Source organism: Mesoplodon mirus, assembly GCF_964341445.2.
Source record: "Mesoplodon mirus genome assembly, chromosome: 6".
Taxonomy (NCBI): Eukaryota; Metazoa; Chordata; class Mammalia; order Artiodactyla; family Ziphiidae; genus Mesoplodon; species Mesoplodon mirus.
In genome coordinates, this window is record NC_138982.1 from 42288509 (window position 1) to 42308730 (window position 20222).

Consider the following 20222-nt stretch of genomic DNA (forward strand, 5'->3'; position numbering starts at 1 on the left):
ACTCTACCTCCCCAAATGGAAAGCACCTGCCAAATATCTGATTTTATCAGAGAGAAATAAACTATTGTGTTAAATCACTGAGATTTGGGAGTTTATTTGATACAGCACTCAGCACTACTTGCCCAAACTAATACACCAGGCATGGCATTAAGAAAATTATATTTTTAAAGTTATCTTCCTCCATAATATTTGAGGTGAAATCATAAGGGTAGATTTCAAATCAACTTTCTGCCCAGTTCTACTGCTCCGTTTTTTTTGGTGCTTGTAGATTCCCCAGGGCTGGACAAGATCTTAGGGCCATTTTGTCTAGCTCCTAGCCAATGCAGAAAGTAATCTTTGTCATCACAGGTCACCAATAGTCTCAGCCAAGACCCTCATAAGAGAAGGCAGGAGGACCCTTGAGATGGCTCTTCTCAGCCTGTATTGATTGTTATAAAATCGTTTCTTTTTTCTTTTCTTTTTTTTTTTTTTGCGGTCCGCGGTCCGCTCACTGTTGTGGCCTCTCCCATTGCGGAGCACAGGCTCCGGACGCCCAGGCTCAGTGGCCATGGCTCACAGGCCCAGCCGCTCCGCGGCATGTGGGATCCTCCCGGACCGGGGCACGAACCCGTGTCCCCTGCATTGGCAGGCGGACTCTCAACCACTGTGCCAGCAAGGAAGCCCTATAAAATCGTTTCTTATGCTGAACCCCAAATCTCTCCTTTGGCTTCTTCCAGTGAATTATTCTTTTAACACTTAAAGAAATGGGTTTAAAAAACCATGTGCCCCTCCTTGCCTTCTAATATAAATCCAGTTAAACATAAATTGGGAGCATGATAGAGTGGTGGAGGACAACCACAGTCACTTAAACCACAGTTGCAGAACATGCGAGAAAGTTTGAGAAAAGAAATCTAAATTCACCTGTTTTGCTGGAGTCACTTAGGAGCTGTAGAGTTACCTTCCTTACAAATGAGCCGCTAAAAGTCAGATTCTTATGTGATATTTGATTATTAATGATTTGAAGTAATATATTGCCGATGCCTGGGCCTTACTTTTAAATATTCTGATTTCATTGTTCTGGAGTGGGGACTTAGCATCAGAGTTTAAAAAAAATTACCTTTTTTGTTTGTTTGTTTTTTGGCTGTGTAGCTTGTGGTATCTTAGTTCCCTGACCAGGGATCGAACCCACGTCCCCTGCAGTGGAAGCCCAGAGTCCTAACCACTGGACCGCCAGGGAATTCCAATTTTTTAATGATTCGAAAGCACAGCCAGAGTTGAGAAACAGTGAGATACACTTCTATCAACTATCAATATAAATTATCCATGTAGGAATACTGCAGGGAATAAAATGTAAGATTGCTTACAAAGATTCTTGCCCAAAACAGCCCCTAAAATCAGGATGGATTCATGGACTGAAGAAAAAAAAAAGCATCTTTTCTTGCCATGATTTTCACTCATTATCCAAGCACCCTAAATTGGAGGAGGATGATGAGTCTTGATGAGAAAGGCCTGGCTGGAGGTCAACCAAGACAAGGACTTATGTCCTGCAAAGCACTTCCAAAGGAAATTATGCCAGCAAGTCACTTTATGTATTACACAGGAGAAGCCCAGAGCTCCTTACAGACATGGGAATGTGAGTTCCAGGAGGACAGGGACCAGTGTACCTTGCTCCCGGCTCTATTCCAACATCTGCAACACCGGCCCCTAAGCACCTAAGGGTGCATGCAAATTCTTTTTATAGGTTCTTTGAATGATATTGAAGCTAGTTGGATAAGAAACTAGAAAAGCTGTCCACTCACTCATAGGAAGAAAAGAATGGCTTCTAAGAGATCTGGAATACCCCTTTGCTAATTACTAAAGCTCATATGCCCTAGATGAGCAGGCTTCACTTAAAGGGTGGTCATTCTGGCTTCAGAGCCAGAGAGTGAAATGATTGGTTACATCCCTCTTCTGGGTCTCAAATTCACTATCGGCACAATGGGAAAGGGTATCTTGAGTCCTTTATCTTGACAATCTCTTCCTTCTAGATTTCTAAATAACAAGAAACTCCTCTGTGCCTCTGACTGCTATGTGCCAGCCCCTCGGAAGCTAACAGCCACCACAGCTGGGCTCGCTCTGATGTGGACCAGTGCCCACTAGAGGGACTAGAGACACATTCACTCGCAGCCCACAGCCCTGACTTCTTCCCTTCTTCAGATGCTTCAAGATGCTGTGGCTTCTACTCTTTATAAAAATCTTCTCTTGCACCAGAAAGTGAGGGAGTTTGAAACTAAATGTAGCGTCGTCTTCATCTTCCACTCTCCCACAGCTAATACTTGAATGCAGTACCTCATTATCCCAGAGGTCTTATTAGCAGGGTAGGGTGACTGAGCAGAGGATCCCACTTTGATTTTACCTGATTTCTGATTTCAACACACATTATGAGTGAGTGGGGAAGAGGCGGGACAGACTGATCTAAACCACTCTTGTCTGCTTTTTGCTGTTTCTCCTCTGCCTCAGAGTCAGCCAGGTAGGGTTGTTTACTTTTAGAAGAATCTGTGAACTTCTAGATGGTTTTGACTGCACTGCCTTAGAGAAGCTGGTCCTGCCAGGAACAGGAGTCCTTCAGAAGAAGAGGGAACAAGTGATTCTAAAATTCTGCCAGTGCATATCTGAATTCTTGTCTTAAAATTTTTAATAAGAGGTTGACTGAAACCCTAAACAGAAAGGTAGGATACACGGTCCCACCTCTCACCAGTGTCCAAACTGGTAAGGCCCAGTACAATCAGAGGTGGAAGTAGTGAGCTGGCCTTGGGTGGGGGGGAGAAGGGTTATCATGGTGCCACCCCCTGAGACCATAATATTAACTGACATGTGATAAAGCCATCTGATTGGAGCTGAAATCAGGAAAGATGGAAAGCAATTCTCGAAGTGAGAATGATTCCAAGTATTCTAGCCCTTCCCTATTAAACAGAATCTTGAAGGACGTTAAATTGTCAGCTCCTATCCTGCCCTAAAAACTCTGAGGATATACATGATCATACTGGGCACAGTGCTTGGGCTGTGGGAACAGAACAAGGGGAAGGTAGTGGGAAGAGAGCCCAGTGTAGGAGCAAAAGCAGGGTGCTCAGGCTCAGAAGACGTGGGGTCTGTCTGATCTAAAGCTTATCCATGCAGTCCACGCTGATGATGCATCTACTGTGTGTCAGGCACCAGGTCATGGCAAGGGATGTAATAGTGCCTTCAGTACAATCGGAGGACAGAAACTTTCCCTGTCCTCTAAGAGTGGGCTGCAGACAAGCAGAGCCCAAATCCAGAGTAAAAAATAGTAGGTGCTATGAAGGGAGACCCAGAGTGCTATGAACTGCACACATTGGCAGGACAAAACTGTCTCGAGAGGCCAGGGAGGCTCCATGGAGGAAGTGAAAAGTCAACTGAGATCTGAAGGATGGCAGAGAGTATTCTAGGCAGACAAAGATTATGCACCAAAGGCTGTGGGTGGACCAACCATGGTGCAACTGGAAAACTCAAAGTATCTGAAAGTAACCCAATGCGGTCAGAGTGGAGAGTGAAGGGATGAGGCTGGAGAGATACAAAAAGTCTGCCTTATCTCAGCCACCTCTTTGGGCAGCTGACTCATTCAACACATGTGTCATCGGCTCAAGGCCAGTGACAAAAGGTCCCATAAACAAGGGCACATTTAAATACGTTAAGAAGCTTTGCATTTATATACAGAATAACTAGGGACAGGGAGCACTGGGGAGAACTGATTGAAGGGTTTGAAATAAAGGAGCAACATGATGAGGTTTGAATTTCAGAAAGATCATTCATTCTTCCATTAAGAAGATATTCTGGAGTAGGCGGCAAGCCCATGAATCTAGGTGGCAAAGGCGCCAGAAGGAGCAGAGAGTAGACAGGCACTCATTTGTCTCAGATGTAGGGCCTTCATCTGCAGAAGGAGGCTATTGTTGAGAGGTGATGTGTGGCCTCTCGGGTCCTCCCACGCTGAGGCCTACGCTCCATGACAGCTGACAGATCACACGGTGCAGGAAAGGCCAAAGATTAGTCACCTGCTTGCTATGATGATTTGGGGTGAAGGTGGATATTCTGACTTGCTGAGTGGGATTATTAATTTTTTCTTACTTTAAAAGTCATATAAATATAAAGCTTCTGAAGTGTGTTTTTTCTTCTTTAAGGTTTTTCTATTGTAGTCAATTAAATTGGGCAAACCAATGAAACCCACTGCAGCTCACTGAAATAAGAAAAACTGTCTAAGCTGAATGCTAACTTTTCAAATTTTTATATGTATACACATGTATACTCATTTAAAAATCAAATTGGCACAGAAGGATATAAAGTGAAAAATAAAACTCCATCCCAGAGGTAACCACCCCAAAATTGATGATAACTACAATTTTTCTATGCCTGTACATAAATGGGTGGTTGTGTGCACGCATGCACACATGCACACACACACACACACACATACATTCACACATAAACACCCTTTTAAAAAGTTGCTCTTGGGCCTCCCTGGTGGCGCAGTGGTTGAGAGTCCGCCTGCCGATGCAGGGGATACGGGTTCGTGCCCCGGTCTGGGAGGATCCCATATGCCGCGGAGCAGCTGGGCCCGTGAGCCATGGCCGCTAAGCCTGTGCGTCCGGAGCCTGTGCTCCGCAACGGGAGAGGCCACAACAGTGAGAGGCCCGCGTACTGCAAAAAAAAATAAAATAAAATAAAAAGTTGCTCTTTAAACACAAATGAGATCCTTTATGTACTGTTCTGCTCCTTGTTTTTTCTTTAAGGAGTTTTTCTTGGGTGTCTTTTATAGCACATATAGATTTATCATGTCTAAGTCTCCATGTTGTCGTATGAATTTGCCGTATCTTATTTATTTTGTAATTTTATTTAACTAGTCTCTACAACGTTACAAACAATGCCACAATGTATATTTCTGAACAGGTACTGCTGTGCCCTTGTGCAAATCAAACAGCATACTGTTTGAAATTAAATCATAGTGTCGAAATATGGGTATAATTAAAATTTTGAAAGATAGTACCAAATTTTGTTTCCAAAAGATTGTATAAATTTATACTCTAATCAAAAACACACAAGAGTACCTGTTTCCCTCAGCTTTGCCAAAAGCAGGTATTAAACTTGTAAATCGTGGTCATTTTGATGAGGGGAAAATTGGTATTTTAAACTGCATTTCTTTAAATAAAATAAGGCTGAACATCCTTTCATAGGTTTAGCAGCTATTTTTATTGTCTCTTTTGTGAATTGCCTGTTGATGTCCTTACTCTTTTTGTCTAATGGATGATGCTTTTTAAATCAATTTTCATGTGATCTTTATATAAAATCAAAACTATTTGTTCCACTGTTTATTATTTTTGTTCACATGAATAAGTCACTGAACCACAGTTTCCAAATGCGTGAGGATTAAATGAGATAATGGATATGAAAGCATATTGAGAAGTATAAAGCACTACAGACAGATAATTCTTAGACTTTACAAGATTTCTTCACTGGAGTGCTCCAAATCATTGCACACATATAATCTAGCCACACAATGGGACACAATGAGATGTGTTTACTGCCATAAAATAAAGACACCCTTTAAAGGGATGGGCACGTCAAATGCTCCACGGGAGCCCCTTAGTCAGCGGCAGAGCCAAGTGGGTCCAACTTTCCTGATTTCCAGTTCAATGTACTTTCCACTAAGCCAGACGTGTTATAATAACTGTTAAAAAACAACAAAAACCCCCGACTCTCTATGGATGAGGTAACATATTAGGTGAAATAACCATTGATGTTGGAGGGACGACAAACTGGGAGGATTAGCCACGCCCTACTGCGATGAGCCAGCCAGCAGAGTAGCAGCCACTAAAACTGAGAAGGAGCGCCAAAGACTCATGATGTCACACTTAGAGTCAGTATCGGTTAGACCCTGAGTCATTCTGGTCTATACAGTGTGAGAGAACTTGCAAAAACAATTGAGAAGAGGGCTGGCAAGATTCACAGGAAGTGACTAAAAGGTCTGGAAATCAGGGGCTGTGCAGTGGAGAATCATTCATCCAGTACACGATCATTTACGCCACAGCTGTCCCTATAGCACTTATGCGTATGGCTTTGTGTTCAGTGATCTCATCTTTGTTCAGTTCAGTCCAACCCAGCAGTCAAGGAACATTTGAGTGCTTACTATAGGACACATGAGGAACAGGATAACATCTCTGCCCTTGGGGAGAGTTTATAGAGAATAGGGTACATGAGAAATACATGGGTCATTGAAACACAATCTTCTAAGTGGTATGGTAGAGGTAAAGCAGAAAATGCTACCACAGTGCACTGGGGAGGACAAGGTACAAGGACCACACTTTTATTGATGTCTAAATTGAGGTCTTAAGGAGGATAATTCTTGGCTAGGTGATGAAGATGGAAGTGAGAAGGTCACGTATTCCAAGAATGGAAAGTATTTGCTCAGCCACAGAGGTAAGAGAGTCTCCCTGTTTCAGAAAACTGTGTGTGTGTGTGTGTGCACGCGTGTGCGTGCATGCGCACACATGGGCATGTGTATGTGGGTGCATGTGGCTATGGGCTTTTTATACGACACTCTGAGCAGTGTGAACTTTATCGTGAAGGCAGTGAAAAGTCACTGAAGGATTTCTGAAGGTAGATATAAAGGAAGCTAAAGTATTATATCAGAATTTGGTGAGTGATGGATAAGAGGAGACAGTGAAACAAGGGCAGGAATCAGGACAGCTCCTGTGCCTTTAATCAGGGAACGCAAGTGGTGTCATTCACCGTGGAGGAACGCAGGAAAGAGCTTTTTTAAAAGGGAAAATCGTGTGTTCTGTTTTGAAAGTGTTGAATTTGTGGGCCTAGAAGCCAATTTATGAAGACTGGTAAGCGGATAGATACATCCTCTGGAGCTCAGAGGGAGCTCTCAACTGCAGATCTTGGCCAGAGAGTTTTCAGCACATAGATGATATTTGTGGTCACGGGAGCCAATCACTTAGGAGAGCGTGGAGTGAGACCAGAAGGGGGATTAGGGCAGAACTCAGAAAAACATCGAAATAAGGAAGGAGGAAGGAAAAGGAAATCTGTTAAAAAAGAGTGGGAGCTGTGAGTACAGAGGTAGAAGGAGAACCCAGAGTGGATGGTGTCACAGAAGCCAAATGAAGAACACGTTTCGAGGAGACGGTGTCAACAGCTTTAAATGGTGAACAGGGTTCAAGCGAGATAAGCACAGAGCAGTCCCCAGCATATTTAGCATCAAAGAGGTCACTGGTGGTGCTGAGGAGTGCAGTGTAAGTGGAGAGGTGGGGACGGAAGCCAGATTGCAGGGGGTGAGTAGTGAGTAGGAGGTGAGAGAGCAGAGAGAACAAAGCTTAGATGTGTGTGTGTGCACGCACCTGCACGCACACACATGCACATATTTATTTCTAGGCAATTTTATTACATGTATACATGTAATATGTCCACCACCACAGCCAAGATACAGGATGGCTCCCTCACCATAAGGATCCCTTCCGTTGCCCTTTTATAACCACATCCACTCCTACCCATCCTTAACCCTTGAGTTCTCCCCTCAACTGTAACCCCTGGCAAATGGTGATCTGTTCACTGTATCTAGCACCCTCTCAAGAATATTATATTAGTAGAATTATGCAATATGCAACCTTTTGGGATTAGCTTTTTCCACTCAGCATAATTCTCTTGAGATTCATCCAAGTTGTGGTGTGTATCAGTAATTCATTCCTTTTTTATTGCTGAATAGTATTCCTGGGTAAGAATATACCACCTGTTGAAGGACATCTGGGTTGTTTCTAGTTTGGAACTATTATAGATATAGCTGCTATGAACAGATTTTTGAATAAACACGTCTTCATTTCTCTGGAATAAATGCCCAGAAGTCAACTGCTGGCGTATATGGTAGTTATATGTTTAATTTTTAAAGGAACTTCCAAAGTGTTTTCCAGCATGGCTATACCATTTTACATTCCCACCAGCAAGGTATGAGTGATCCAGTTTATTCACATCCTTTCCTGCATACTATCATCATTGGCCATTAGGGAAATACACATTAAAACTATAATGAGGGGCTTCCATGGTGGCGCAGGGGTTGAGAATCTGCCTGCTAATGCAGGGGACACGGGTTCGAGCCCTGGTCTGGGAGGATCCCACATGCCGCAGAGCAACTAGGCCCGTGAGCCACAACTACTGAGCCTGCGTGTCTGGAGCTTATGCTCCGCAACAAGATAGGCCGCAATAGTGAGAGGCCTGCGCACCGCGATGAAGAGTGGCCCCCGCTTGCCACAACTGGAGAAAGCCCTTGCACAGAAACGAAGACCCAACACAGCCAAAAATAAATAAATTAATTAATAAACTCCTACCCCCAACATCTTCTTTAAAAAAAGAAAAAAATAACTATAATGAAATATCACTATACACTTAGAATGGCTAAAATGAAAAACAGTAACAACACCATCCAGGTACCTATTTGAGACACGACAGCATACTGATGGTACTTAGATGCCTGGGAGGAAATGAGAGTGACTACAGAGAGAACTGAGGGAGAAAAGGAGCCAAGAAAAGCTAAACAATTTAGGGACATGCAAGAAGGAGCAAGACAGCGAACCTGAGAAGTAGATAAATAGAAAAATCAGAAAGCTGGAGATGTCAAGGGAGCTGGGAGGATAGCTTTTTAAAGATGAAATGTCCATCCCACCCCCTGCTGAGATATCATGTCAGATGAACACTGACTTTGATCTATGGTTCTGGCAATGTGGAAGTCACAAGTCACAGATGTCCTCAGCCAGGGTAGTGGAGGTAGGAGTGCTGGGGAGAAAAGCCAGAATGTGAGCTAAGGAAAAGGAGGCAGCATGTGTAATGAAAAATCTTCTAGAGTCTGGCTTTGGGGAGGAGATAATGCAACAGCTAGAGAGAGCTGTGTAGGCAATGGGGGCGGGGGGTGACAGGGAGGGGATCTACGCCATGCTAGAACACAACTGGATGCTAATGAGAAGAACCCAATCAAGGACCCAATCAAGGACAGGATCCAGGATGAAGAACAGATGAACAATGGAGTGAGGGTCCTCTCAAGATGAAGGAAACGGGATCAGAATACATTTATGCCAATTGGTGTTTGTTTGATAATCTGACGAGCTCTTCTGCTTGTTGTAACAGAAGGAACAGAGAGGACAGGCACAAATTTGACAGCAGAAGCTGAGGGAGTGTCTTCTGGTGGCTTCCATTGTCACTGCGGAGAATGAAGCAGTCATCTCTTAAGGAGGGGGGAGTGGGGATGGGGTGAAGATACTGGGGGGTAGAGTAGAGAATGTAGGTAACAGCTGAGAGCAGCATGTAAGAATGTAGGCTGTGAGTGGGGTTAAGGTGGGTCACAATTTATTCTGCTATTAACATGCCTGGATGTGTGCTTTTCTCCAGCGACATCCAGCCACTTTGGTGAGCAAAAGACAAGTGGTTGAGTTCATCCAGATTACAGTATCGCCAGGAAAGAGTGACAGGAGAGAAAAGCAAAGGATTGAAGGAAGACATTATGATGTAAATTTCTATGGTATACTTACAATCTATTTTCCAGAGGAGGTATGGTATGATAAATGTCTTCAGGGTGCATCTCAGCAACAACAGATAGCATTTATTAAACACCTATTAGGAGGCAGGCACCGTGCTTGGTACTTACATGAACTCATTTAACCTTCCCAGGGGCCCAAAACTGTAAGTATTATCAACCTCCTTTCATAGCCTTGCTTTAGAGAACTAAATAACCTTGACCCATCGCAAAGTACAGAGTAGTAAAGTCTGGGTTCAAACAAATTTCTCTTTGATTCAGTCTGAGTTCTGTGCATTGCCTTGCAGCCTTCAGTTCAGGTACATGGAGACTGAGCCAAGTGACAAAAATGGTCCCGAATGTCACAAGACACTGAATTTGGATTTTTCATCTTGGTATGTCCTGATGTGAATTTGCAGTTGCAGGTGCAGCTCAGTACCCTTTAACTAAAAAAGGCATTAACTGCTATTGTCATAGTATTTCCATGCAGGGCACATGAATAACTCTGCTACTCTTTAAAGAAGACAGGTATACCATGTGGGCTGTGGATGCAAGCATGTCGGGGCTTTATGGACAAACAGGTCCCTTTCCTGTGTTCGACTTTCATGTTGGGGAGACCGGTAGAGGTCATTTTCTCCACGGCCCCTTCCTTGACAAGAGTCGTCTCTGATGAGTGATCATCTAGAACCTGCTCCTTTCCTTCCAGTGGCAGGATGCTCCTGTTTGACATGCTGTGTTCAGTCTCTTTGGGGATCTCTCAGGTATCTGCCTTCCTTTTTATGCAGTACATGTTGCTGAGGGCTGAACATGACCCAGGAATGGCAGTAGCCATTGTCTCAAAAAGTTCTATCTGATATTCACAAAACCCTGAAAAATATTGTTATAGCAATTTTACATGAAGAAGAAAGTGAAAACCCTGTTTACCTCTCCCAGTGAGTTCTATCCCATGAATACACACAGGACCAATCTAACAGCTCTTTCACCCAAAAGCTCTCCAGTGCTGTCACAGTCAGGGTCCAGATGCATGCTTTAAATACAACTTGAAAATGAGGTTGCTTAATCTCCTTTGAAGGGGTGAGCATTGCTTAACAGCTGGAAGTGTCTCCTCCATTACTGGAATTGGCTGCGCAGTATGGTGGTTACTGGAATGGGCTTTATGGCTGGGACACTTAATCAAATGTGGAAAATTTCAGGAGCATTCTGAAAGAAAGAGTGGGTCCCATTTGATAAGGACATGAACCCAGAAACAGAATGGTGTGATGAGAAGGCTCCCCGGGCAATGGTGAGGTGGGATAGATGTGGAGTGATGGTGGTGAGGTCAGAGAGGCAGTGAGGAGGAGGTTTTTCACTAGAAGGGAGAAACAGGTAGAAGCATTGGACTTTTACTGCAAGTCCAGACTAAGCATAAGCTTGGGCTTCTGGACGACTGCGTCCGGGTGGCTGGGGAAACTGGCTGGAGACTAGGAGTCCCGAGCTTGAGCTCTTCCCCTGACCCCATAACTTATTTGTTTGGGATCATCACTCTTTTCACTGAAGTCTCACTTCTCCCACTTGTGTTTCAGAATTTGGATACAAAATGAACCTGTTGCTGGGAACCTTTAAAGAGGTTCCATTTGCTGTCTCAGTTCTGGTCCTCACAGACCACCCATTCCCCCAAGTTACCGCAGATTCATTTTGGACAGAGAGGCTACAATGCTCCAAAGAAATGCTGCTCTAATGCAGCTCCTAGAAACCCAAAGGATTACTTTCAAATTTACCAAAAGCCTTTGAATCTGAGTAACACCTCCGGCAAGGGTATAGAAATCAAAGCTCTCCCTCCCCCCCAAAGCATTTAAAAATACATTCTACCCAGGCAGAAACCAAGGAAGAGATAACCAACTAACCGATGCTCTGTTTAAATGACAAAGTTTAGAGCCACAATGTCTTACATTCAAATCTTCTGACCGGCTCTGCATTTTTGAGTAAGTCCCTTAAACCTTCTGAGTCTTGACTTCCTCATGTTAAAAAACAACAACAACAACAAAACATACATACAAAAACAAAACCTGTACACCAAGCTCAAATTTAGATTGGAAATGTTTTATAAACTGGAAAGCACTAGGTATTATTATTATTGTTCCTTAATTCTAAACAATTAATGGACATCACCTATACCAAGACAGTGCTGACTGCTAAAGGTGCAAAGAAATAAGTAAGTTACCCCTGGATAGAGATGAAACATGTACTTTAATGTAAGTTAGAAAATGATAAATGTCGTAAATCTCGTTTTACTTCTTATTAAAACAGATTGAAGAGAACAAGATCTAATATGCAATTATACTTTATTCCAGTAGAATTGGGCGATGGGTTATAAAATTTTCCAACTTTAAAACATGTATTGTTACTCAGAATCTTCTTTTTTGTTGTTGTTATGTATTTGTCTTTTAAATCAAGTTCTACGTATCCCAAGAGGTCAATTTCTTTACACAAGGCAATGGAAATTCTAAGTACTACACTGGAAGAATGATATTGATATGCTGGACGAATCCATTAGAAAGTGGTCAGGATGGAGAATTTCAACATTCATTCAACACATGAATGGAGAAGAAGAGAAGATTTAGATGGACTTGAGAACTTTCTTCAAATACCTAAAAGGCTTTCAGATGGAAGATGTATTAGCTGTCTACTTTGTGGACAGATGAGTAGCTGTTGTAAGGAAAGAGACTTCCGTCTAAAACAAGAAGTAACCTTATAACCTTTAGAGAATTCAACAAAGGAAAAAGCTGCCTTGAGAGCTAGTAAATTTCCCATCACTGGAACTACGCTTATTTAAAAAAATAAAATGATAAATCCATTGCAAAACAACTTTGCAAACTCCACAGCAAAAAGACTTCTTTTGAAAAGTGAGTAAGCACACCTCTGTTTCTTTCTTTCATAAACTGTTCACTTGCCTAACTGGCACAAAATGAAAGTAGACCTCTATAGGCCAAGACCCACCCAGAGAAAGAGAACCAAATGGCACACTTGATGAGTTTGAAGGGGCCTTTTATGTACTACTCAAGTGAGCCTCTGTCATCATTGGATCCCTGTGCTCCATCTTACATTGATCCACAACCCTTCCTGATTTTCTGCTGTCATTTGTACTAAATGCAATAACTTATTGTCTATAAAGTCTGCTTTACAATCTGATTTTACTCATCAAGGGAATGTGTCTGCAGTATGTACTTTCTCCAACATCCCTATCTCTTGACAACGTTATCAACAGGTACTTTTTCAGAAAGGGAGGTGGCAAATTACTTCAAACTGCATGAATTTCTATAAGTGCAATAACATTCCTCAATTTTTAAAGGGCATCTTTTTTTTTTTCTTTTAAAGTTGTCATTTGAATTCAAACTCTTTGGAAAACATGCGTAATAATCTTAATGATCCCACTGAGCAGTTTAAATTCAAATTGTGGAGCATCTGAAACACCATGCTGGCAGCACTTTCCATAAATTACTTTCAAATTCAATACACACACACACACACACACACACAATTTAACCAGTACCACACTCAAAAATATTTAAATTACACTTTCTCTTTTCTAGTCCCATTTAAATTGTTATTTGGTTGATAAATTAGTGTCATACTATCTGCTTATAAATTTCCAAATTAATTTTCAAGAAAATAATTTTGTGGTAGGCATAAATTTTTATTTGCCCTCAGGATAAATGGAACTTTGCTTTGTGGTAGGGTTCCTGGCTTTGGTGTGAGCTTGTGCTTGTGCTTGTATGCACACATGGGTGGGTATCTTGGTGTTTGGTATATCAAGTCCAGTTTACTCATTTACCTTGCAATTCACTCTGTACACTATCATTTTTAGGAAATGCTGGGAGACAATCAAAAAGGCCACTTTTGCTAGAGAGACTGCTCAACCTAGATTCTTTATAATGAGCTCCTATCTACAGCAGAATTGAACTAATTACATCTTGAGAATTTAATGATTAAAGGAAACTCTTAGATACATGAGAGAAAAACCTCATTTTTGCTTTATTTCTAGTATCTTTGAAATTAATATTTGTTCACAAAGCTTGCCAGTAACATTTCAGAAACCAGGAAATATATATAAGTGAGCTGGGAAATATTCTGTTTGTAATATATGGTCGAAATAAAGCAATACAAAATGTGGGCATTGTGCAGCAGAATTCCAAGCTTGTGCAATTGACACATTTAATCACAACTTGGCTATGAGGAAAAATTTCCCCATAATTTTGAAAATATGGGTGTTCTTTGGCACTGAATAGCACTGAAATCCATCCCCTTCCTGTGCAACACAGTTGCAATGTTTGATACCACTCAAATTATCAATGAAACAGTAATGATTAGATACTTGGGAATAATTAGAATTTTAAAGACTGATTAAAGGCTGTTTTGATGTGTTAACAGCCCCTAATGAAAGATACAATTCACTGACTGAAGAAGAGAACAGTCATACAAGTACAACACTCTAAACTGCAAATGTTGGGCAAAGACTGGTTAAAATAGAGGATCTACTCTATTGAGTATGTTAGTATTTAGAAGCTATCTCATAAAGTTGTTTATTTTTCTTAAAAGTGATTTTTAAAAGGCTAACTCAAATTTGTAAATTAAACTCTGCTCTACTCAAGGGCCAGCTGGAAACGTCTCCAGCGTGAGAGTCAGAGGGAAAAATCATCAGCATCATCAACAACAGATATTGACTGAACGCCAGCAGAGTATGAGGCCTGTGCTTGGAGTCTCGGGGGAGACAGAGACACATGCCATGGTAAGATATTTACAATCTAGCTGGGGAAACAGGACTGTGACATGCTTAGATAAACAGCTACAAAATTATTCCCCCAATCTTATGTGTCCCCCTTCCCTCAAAGACCCAGTATGCACTTAACATGCTACATATTTGTTTGAATGGCTATCTCCTTCAAATGGGGAACTCCCCAAGGACTCGGGGTTGTATCTTTCTAAACTTTGTAACCCTAATGCCCACTACAATACTTGAAATATAGAAGGTGCTTAGTAAATACTCAGTGGTTGGATGAATGACTGAAGACCATTTAGTCAGGCAACTGAGATGCCAAGGTAAGAAAACCAGACTCCCAGTCAGAAGATGGAAGTCAGAGCCCATTTCAGTTTCTTAGCTATATAGGCTACTTTCTCTGAGCCCTAGTTTTCTCATGTTTAGTCTAGGAATAACACCTGCCTTGTGGAATTGTTGTGAGCATCAAATGAAAAACAACTATAAAGGTACTTTGGGCACATGCATTTAAGTATAAGGTATTATTATGCTAAGCAACTGGTACAGGTGGTAAATGCTAAAAGATATATAATTATCATAGCTGGACAACAGGTAGGTTATTAAGTGAAGTTGCCTAATACCATCCAATAGTAACTTAGGGAATTGGGAGTCAACTTATTCCGCCCTGAAAGCCTAATCATTCTCTTCCATGTGAAGGTAACACAAATACTTAATAATAAACAGGTTGTTATGTGATTTAGGAAGTTCACTTGGCTCTCTTTCACCTAGAAAAACTGTATTCTGGGCTTCAGTTTACTAATATGCAAAAAGTGGGGCTTGGTTAGAGAGTCTTCAAGGTCCTTTCAGGTTTCAATGGCATCAATATTGACTTCCACTCAATTCTACTAGCAAAATGGACTTAAACCGTCTAAAGGTATAGTAGCACTTTTTCATAGCTTTTAAGTACCCACTTTTTCCAAAAAGGAAGAACAGCATCAACATGGCTTTTCCATTGGTTGCTGTTACTGGTGGTCTCAGGACAAAGGAACTTGGCCTTTGTAATAAATCCAATTAAGATGCCATCAGAAGAAGGTAATGAGTCCGAGACTATCTTGTTGCGTATACAGAAAAACCCATGAACCAGAAGATATTCTTTACTTCCTCTGTTCCCACTTTCTCTGCAGAATAATACACATATAATGAATGTTCAACAAATCCTTACTTAGCAACAGGCTGGTTTCTTTTCCTTTTATCCCAGGTGTTGTAAAGGAGTTCAACATGGAAAACAAGTGTTTAGAAATTGGAATTATTTTTGTGCATTCTTTTCCCCCTATCATATCCAACACTACTTTCAAGCCCTAGCTCAAATGCTGCAGCATCTGGGAGGTCTTTCTTGGTGCTGGTGCCCTCCAAACCCACCCTTTTCTGAGCTCTCATCACTGCCTGAGTCTCCCTCACAGACAGATTGTGCCTTATATTATACTTGTATATGTGTGTGGTGCTGCTTCTCTGTCTAAGGGCTCCATGAGAGCAGGGATTGCACCTCATGCTGCTCGTATCCCCCACAGCATTGTACAGCCCTCTGTACACAAAAGGTGTTCATTCGATGGCTCTCACAATCAGCAAATAGTTTATTCTTCAGTTAAAAATATTCAAGAGACATATGTTTAAATGCTTGCTTTTCCCAAGGCAATGGAGACAGTAATCCTCCCCTCCATCTCCTGGATTCTATTCCATAAAAACTCAGAAACACTCTTGAGCAAAGTCTGACAGCACAATTTCACAAAAACAACCTTCATTTTATTTTACTTTGAACTTAATTAATAGTAATGCTTAACCTACCACCTCTTAATTACATTGGCAAGTTGGTGAGGCTTATTGATCTGTGCCTGAGGAGTTAATTCCAAAAGAGACTTTGACAAAAAGCACTGTATTAGAGAACACATCGTTATTCTGGCAGCTTTTCTGGAATGACCTGAAGACACTGCCTGGCCAGACACAGGCCAGTTTGGCTTCCTGCCACTTGTGCCAATTTCCTAATGATCTAATAGGAATGCACAGCAATTCTCCAAAGAACCAAGTTTTTCTCTTTTCTCTGGTCTAAAAAATGAGGTAAGATCTAGTGGGTAAAAGTGTAACCTTAAAGGAAAATGCAGCAGGGCTATATGATGTTTTAAACATTAATAGGCCCCTATTGAGGGCCCACTAAAATTCTTTAAAGGCAACAGGATACGCAAACACCTGTTAAATATCTCAGTATGTAGCTTCTATATCTAGAAACACAGGATATTCTAATCACCACTCCATCAACCAGGACCAATAATGCATTTACAGACCTATGGCCAAAAGGTGTAGTTCACTGTTATGGACTGAATTGTTTCCTCCTAAAATTCATGTCCAAGCCCTAACTCACAATGTGATAGTATTTGCATATGGGGCGTTTGGGAGACAATTAGGTTTAGATGAGGTAAGAGGGTGGGGTCCTCATGATGGGATTAGTGCCCTTATAAAAGCAGACACCAGAGAGCTTGCACTCTCCTTCTTTCTCCCTGTCATGTGAGGGCATAGTGAGAAGTCGACCTTCTACAAGCCAGGAAGAGGTCTCATACCAGAAACCCACCATGCTGGCAGCTTGATCTTTGATTTCCAGGCTCTAGAACTGTGAGAAATTTCTATTGTTTAAGCCACACAGTCTGTGGTATTTTGTTATGACAACCTGAACGGACTAAGTCATTCATTTAAAAAGAAATAAGTACTAAATACCTCCCAGGGTGAGAGGTATTGCTTTGGGCACTATTTTGGAAGATGTGGAGTAAGGTTTGGGCATGAATAGGAAAGAGACACAAAGAAGAACAGGAAAAAATGAGCCTGCTTCTTAAGGAGCTCACAGTCTCTATACTTGAGGGTGAGACTCTCTGCCTAATGTAAGGTTAAGACAAAGGTGAATGATTAAAACAAAGGTATAGATAAAAGCTCTGGGGAGTCAGAGGAGGAAGTGCTTATCTTCAGCTGGAAGGACACAGGGAAGGATTCTCAAAACAGTGGTAACCAAACTGGGACCTGAGGGCTGTGAAAATAAGAGAGAAAAAAAAAAAGCCTTGTTGATTAAAAGAAGACCTATCTGATGACAGGCCATCTGTTAACTTGAATTTATTTAAGAGAAAGGTAGAGGCTAAGATTTAGAATGAAGGAGCTCAAAGTTCTGCTCTAATCCTATGCTAATTCCTCATTTTCCAAAGCCCTTGGTTTTTTTACGCCTTGATTTTGTTAATTTGTAAAAAGGAATAGTAACAGTTCTCACTCACCTGTCAGGGTAGAAAAAGAATAAATATGTGGTATTAGAAGAAACTAAGATTTACCATGTGACACACTGGTACTGGTCTCTTCCTCCACGAAGATGCTCTTGTTGAATTCCTCCTTTTTCCTCCAAATGTCTCTACTCCCTTCCCTTAGTTCTTTCCTCTGAGGCCCGAGCACATTCAGTGCTATCTACTTTATGGAAAAACTATTTGTCTATTGGTTATGCTTTTATAATAGAATTTACTTAGAGTTTTTGCCTAAACTAGAATAAAAATATAAACTTTCACTTTTTTAGGGATACATTTTAGAAGGTTCAGTTTTATTTTAACTACTGTGTCCCAATGGCTTTATTGATATAAATTGCCTCAAATATCTTTTAGCATTATTAAAGAGCCCATAAAGTAAAAGTAACTTCTGTGGAAGATGTTTATAATCCAAAATAACTGATACAATTTAAAGACTCATCACATATGTGCATTTGTGATTTTCAGATTTCTTAGAGTTCTCAGTGCATCTATGCATTCATGACATCCCAAGCAAGTCTTCTCCCCTCTCCTGGCATCCTATTTTCCTGTATTGTAAATGTAGGAGACTGAATCATTAAATAATCTTCAAGTTAAAAAAATACTTTTCAAAGACCTATCAGGTATACCAGATATACCAGGCCCTTGTCACTACGAAGGGTTCAAAAAGAGTACCTGCCTTGCTATAAAGATGATGCTAACCTCACCTGGCATCCCCTGACTCTGCAGGGAGGTGAGTAAAAGAGAGGTTCAGGAAGCAATTTTTTTTTTTTTAAGTAAGCCAGGCTATGGGAGATAATTACCATGTCCCATTCAAAGTCATCAGAACATCAGAGAAGCTCCACCCTAACTCCCCGGCAATTTTCCTGTGTGTTTGACCTTGAGTACAGCAGCTCATATGAAGATTCTACAGCTGGAAGCAAGACAGCTGGCTTCACTCTCACATCCCTCCTTTCAATCTTTTACATTTACATTTCAACAGTGACTGCTCCCAGGCTCCGGAGCCAAGTTCCCTTCTTTGCTTCTTATACACACATAGAGTTCCAAATCCAAGGTATAGCAAAGGGCAAATGGTCAAAGACTCTCTCAGCAGACACTGTGATCTAGAGGGAAACCCAGTCCCTCTCCAGCCCCTCTCATCCCCAATAAATATCAGAGCAGCCATAGGCTCGCATGTTGGGACAAGAACTAAGAAAAAGAAAAAAATGAATAAAATCTGATACCCCCCGACTCTAACATACCCTCTCTCTCTCTCTCTCTCTCTCTCTCTCTCTAAGGATTTCAAATCAGTAAGGAAATGTGCCAGAGTCTCAAATGACTATAATACCAGTTGTAGAGGGTTAAATCCTATAAGAGCAGGAGAAACAAAAGCCTTGCATGTTCAGGAAAGGCCACATCTATTTGGGGAAGTTCCAGGAAAGCTTTTTAAGGTTGGATGACACAGATTTTCAAATGATGGAGACGAAGAAAGGTACAAGACAGACAGCAGTCTGGGCACAGAGAGAGAAGGCTAAGATAGCAATGTCTGGGAGAAGTGTCCAGTTTGGTCAAATGTTCGAAAGGAATGTGTAGGAGAGAGATGGGGATAAAAGTGAAGTATTTGGGGGACTAGTTCTTACAGAAACTGGGGCTGGAGGTACAGGCACATGGATCTCAAACCTGAGCATGCCTAAGAATCTCTCCTCAGAGCCTTGTAAAAGATGCTAATTTCCTGGCTGGCTGTGCAGGGATTCTGGGGAGTGGTCCAGAATTTTATTTTTAATGAGGACTTCAGGGTGATTCCAAAGCCAGTGACCTCTGACACGTTTGGAGAAACCAAGTTTCCAGAGTCTCGTGACTGGCCACTGCCCTTCAGACTCTTAGAGCTCTCAAACCAGTAGTGTGCAGGTAACATTGCAGAAACTGAAATGCTGGAGAATAACCGTCCTTTGGTGATGCAAGTTAGGCAAACTTCCTTTGCAGGTTTTGTAGGTGTGTCCCTGAGGCTTCGTCTGTGCAGTTATTTACTGCTCAAAGCCCCCATACCTTGAGCTTTATTCAGCCCTGTCAACCTCTCTGAACCCTCACTTAGCCACTGAGGTAAGAAATACCACTTTCATTCTATTTGTGAGGAAACTTAAGCTAAAAGAAATGAGGTGAATGCAGCATAGTAGCTGGCCAAGCTGGGTGTGAATGAGGTCTGACTTTAAATTCCATATTCTTTCTCATTTGCTGCTTCACATCAGGTCCCCTAAGTGAAAGACTGATATCTTACCTAGGACTCTTGAACTTATTTTCAGGTTTATTTTTAAGATCAATTTGAAAGCATAAACTCTCTCTCTCTCTCTCTCTCTCTCTCCCCTCTGCCCAAATCCTTTTTCTGCCAATTGAAAATGCTATTTCATTTGTCTCTTCTGAGGGTATGGAGTAGTTCAGAAGACCCTACTAATGCAGGTTCCAAGCTGCAGCTGGGTAATTATCACTCCTTTATCCTTTAAGAGATATAAGATAAATATGAAAGAAAACGAGGAATAGACTCCTTCCCTATTTTCTTTCCATCCTTTTATCTCTAAAGTAGGAAGTTTACTGAACCACTGCCAACAATTCACTCAGCCTAATGAAGTATATAAGTAATAGGATTAAATAATCTTAAACCATT

At 41.5% G+C, this 20222-nt stretch overlaps 1 protein-coding gene across 7 annotated transcripts in view; it reads right to left on the bottom strand.

Annotated features, from left to right (window-relative positions):
• LPP (LIM domain containing preferred translocation partner in lipoma) overlaps positions 1-20222 on the bottom strand; it is a 709708-nt gene that overhangs the window by 85451 nt on the left and 604035 nt on the right. Inside the window, exon 10 of one of the 7 annotated variants that reach the window (XM_082624546.1) lies at positions 7470-10396. The exons of the other annotated variants lie outside the window; for them this stretch is intronic. Coding sequence (XP_082480672.1) covers positions 10376-10396 — 21 coding nt within the window. The 3' untranslated portion in view covers positions 7470-10375. Of the gene's footprint in view, positions 1-7469; positions 10397-20222 lie in introns of those variants that run through there. 7 annotated transcript variants of the gene reach the window in all.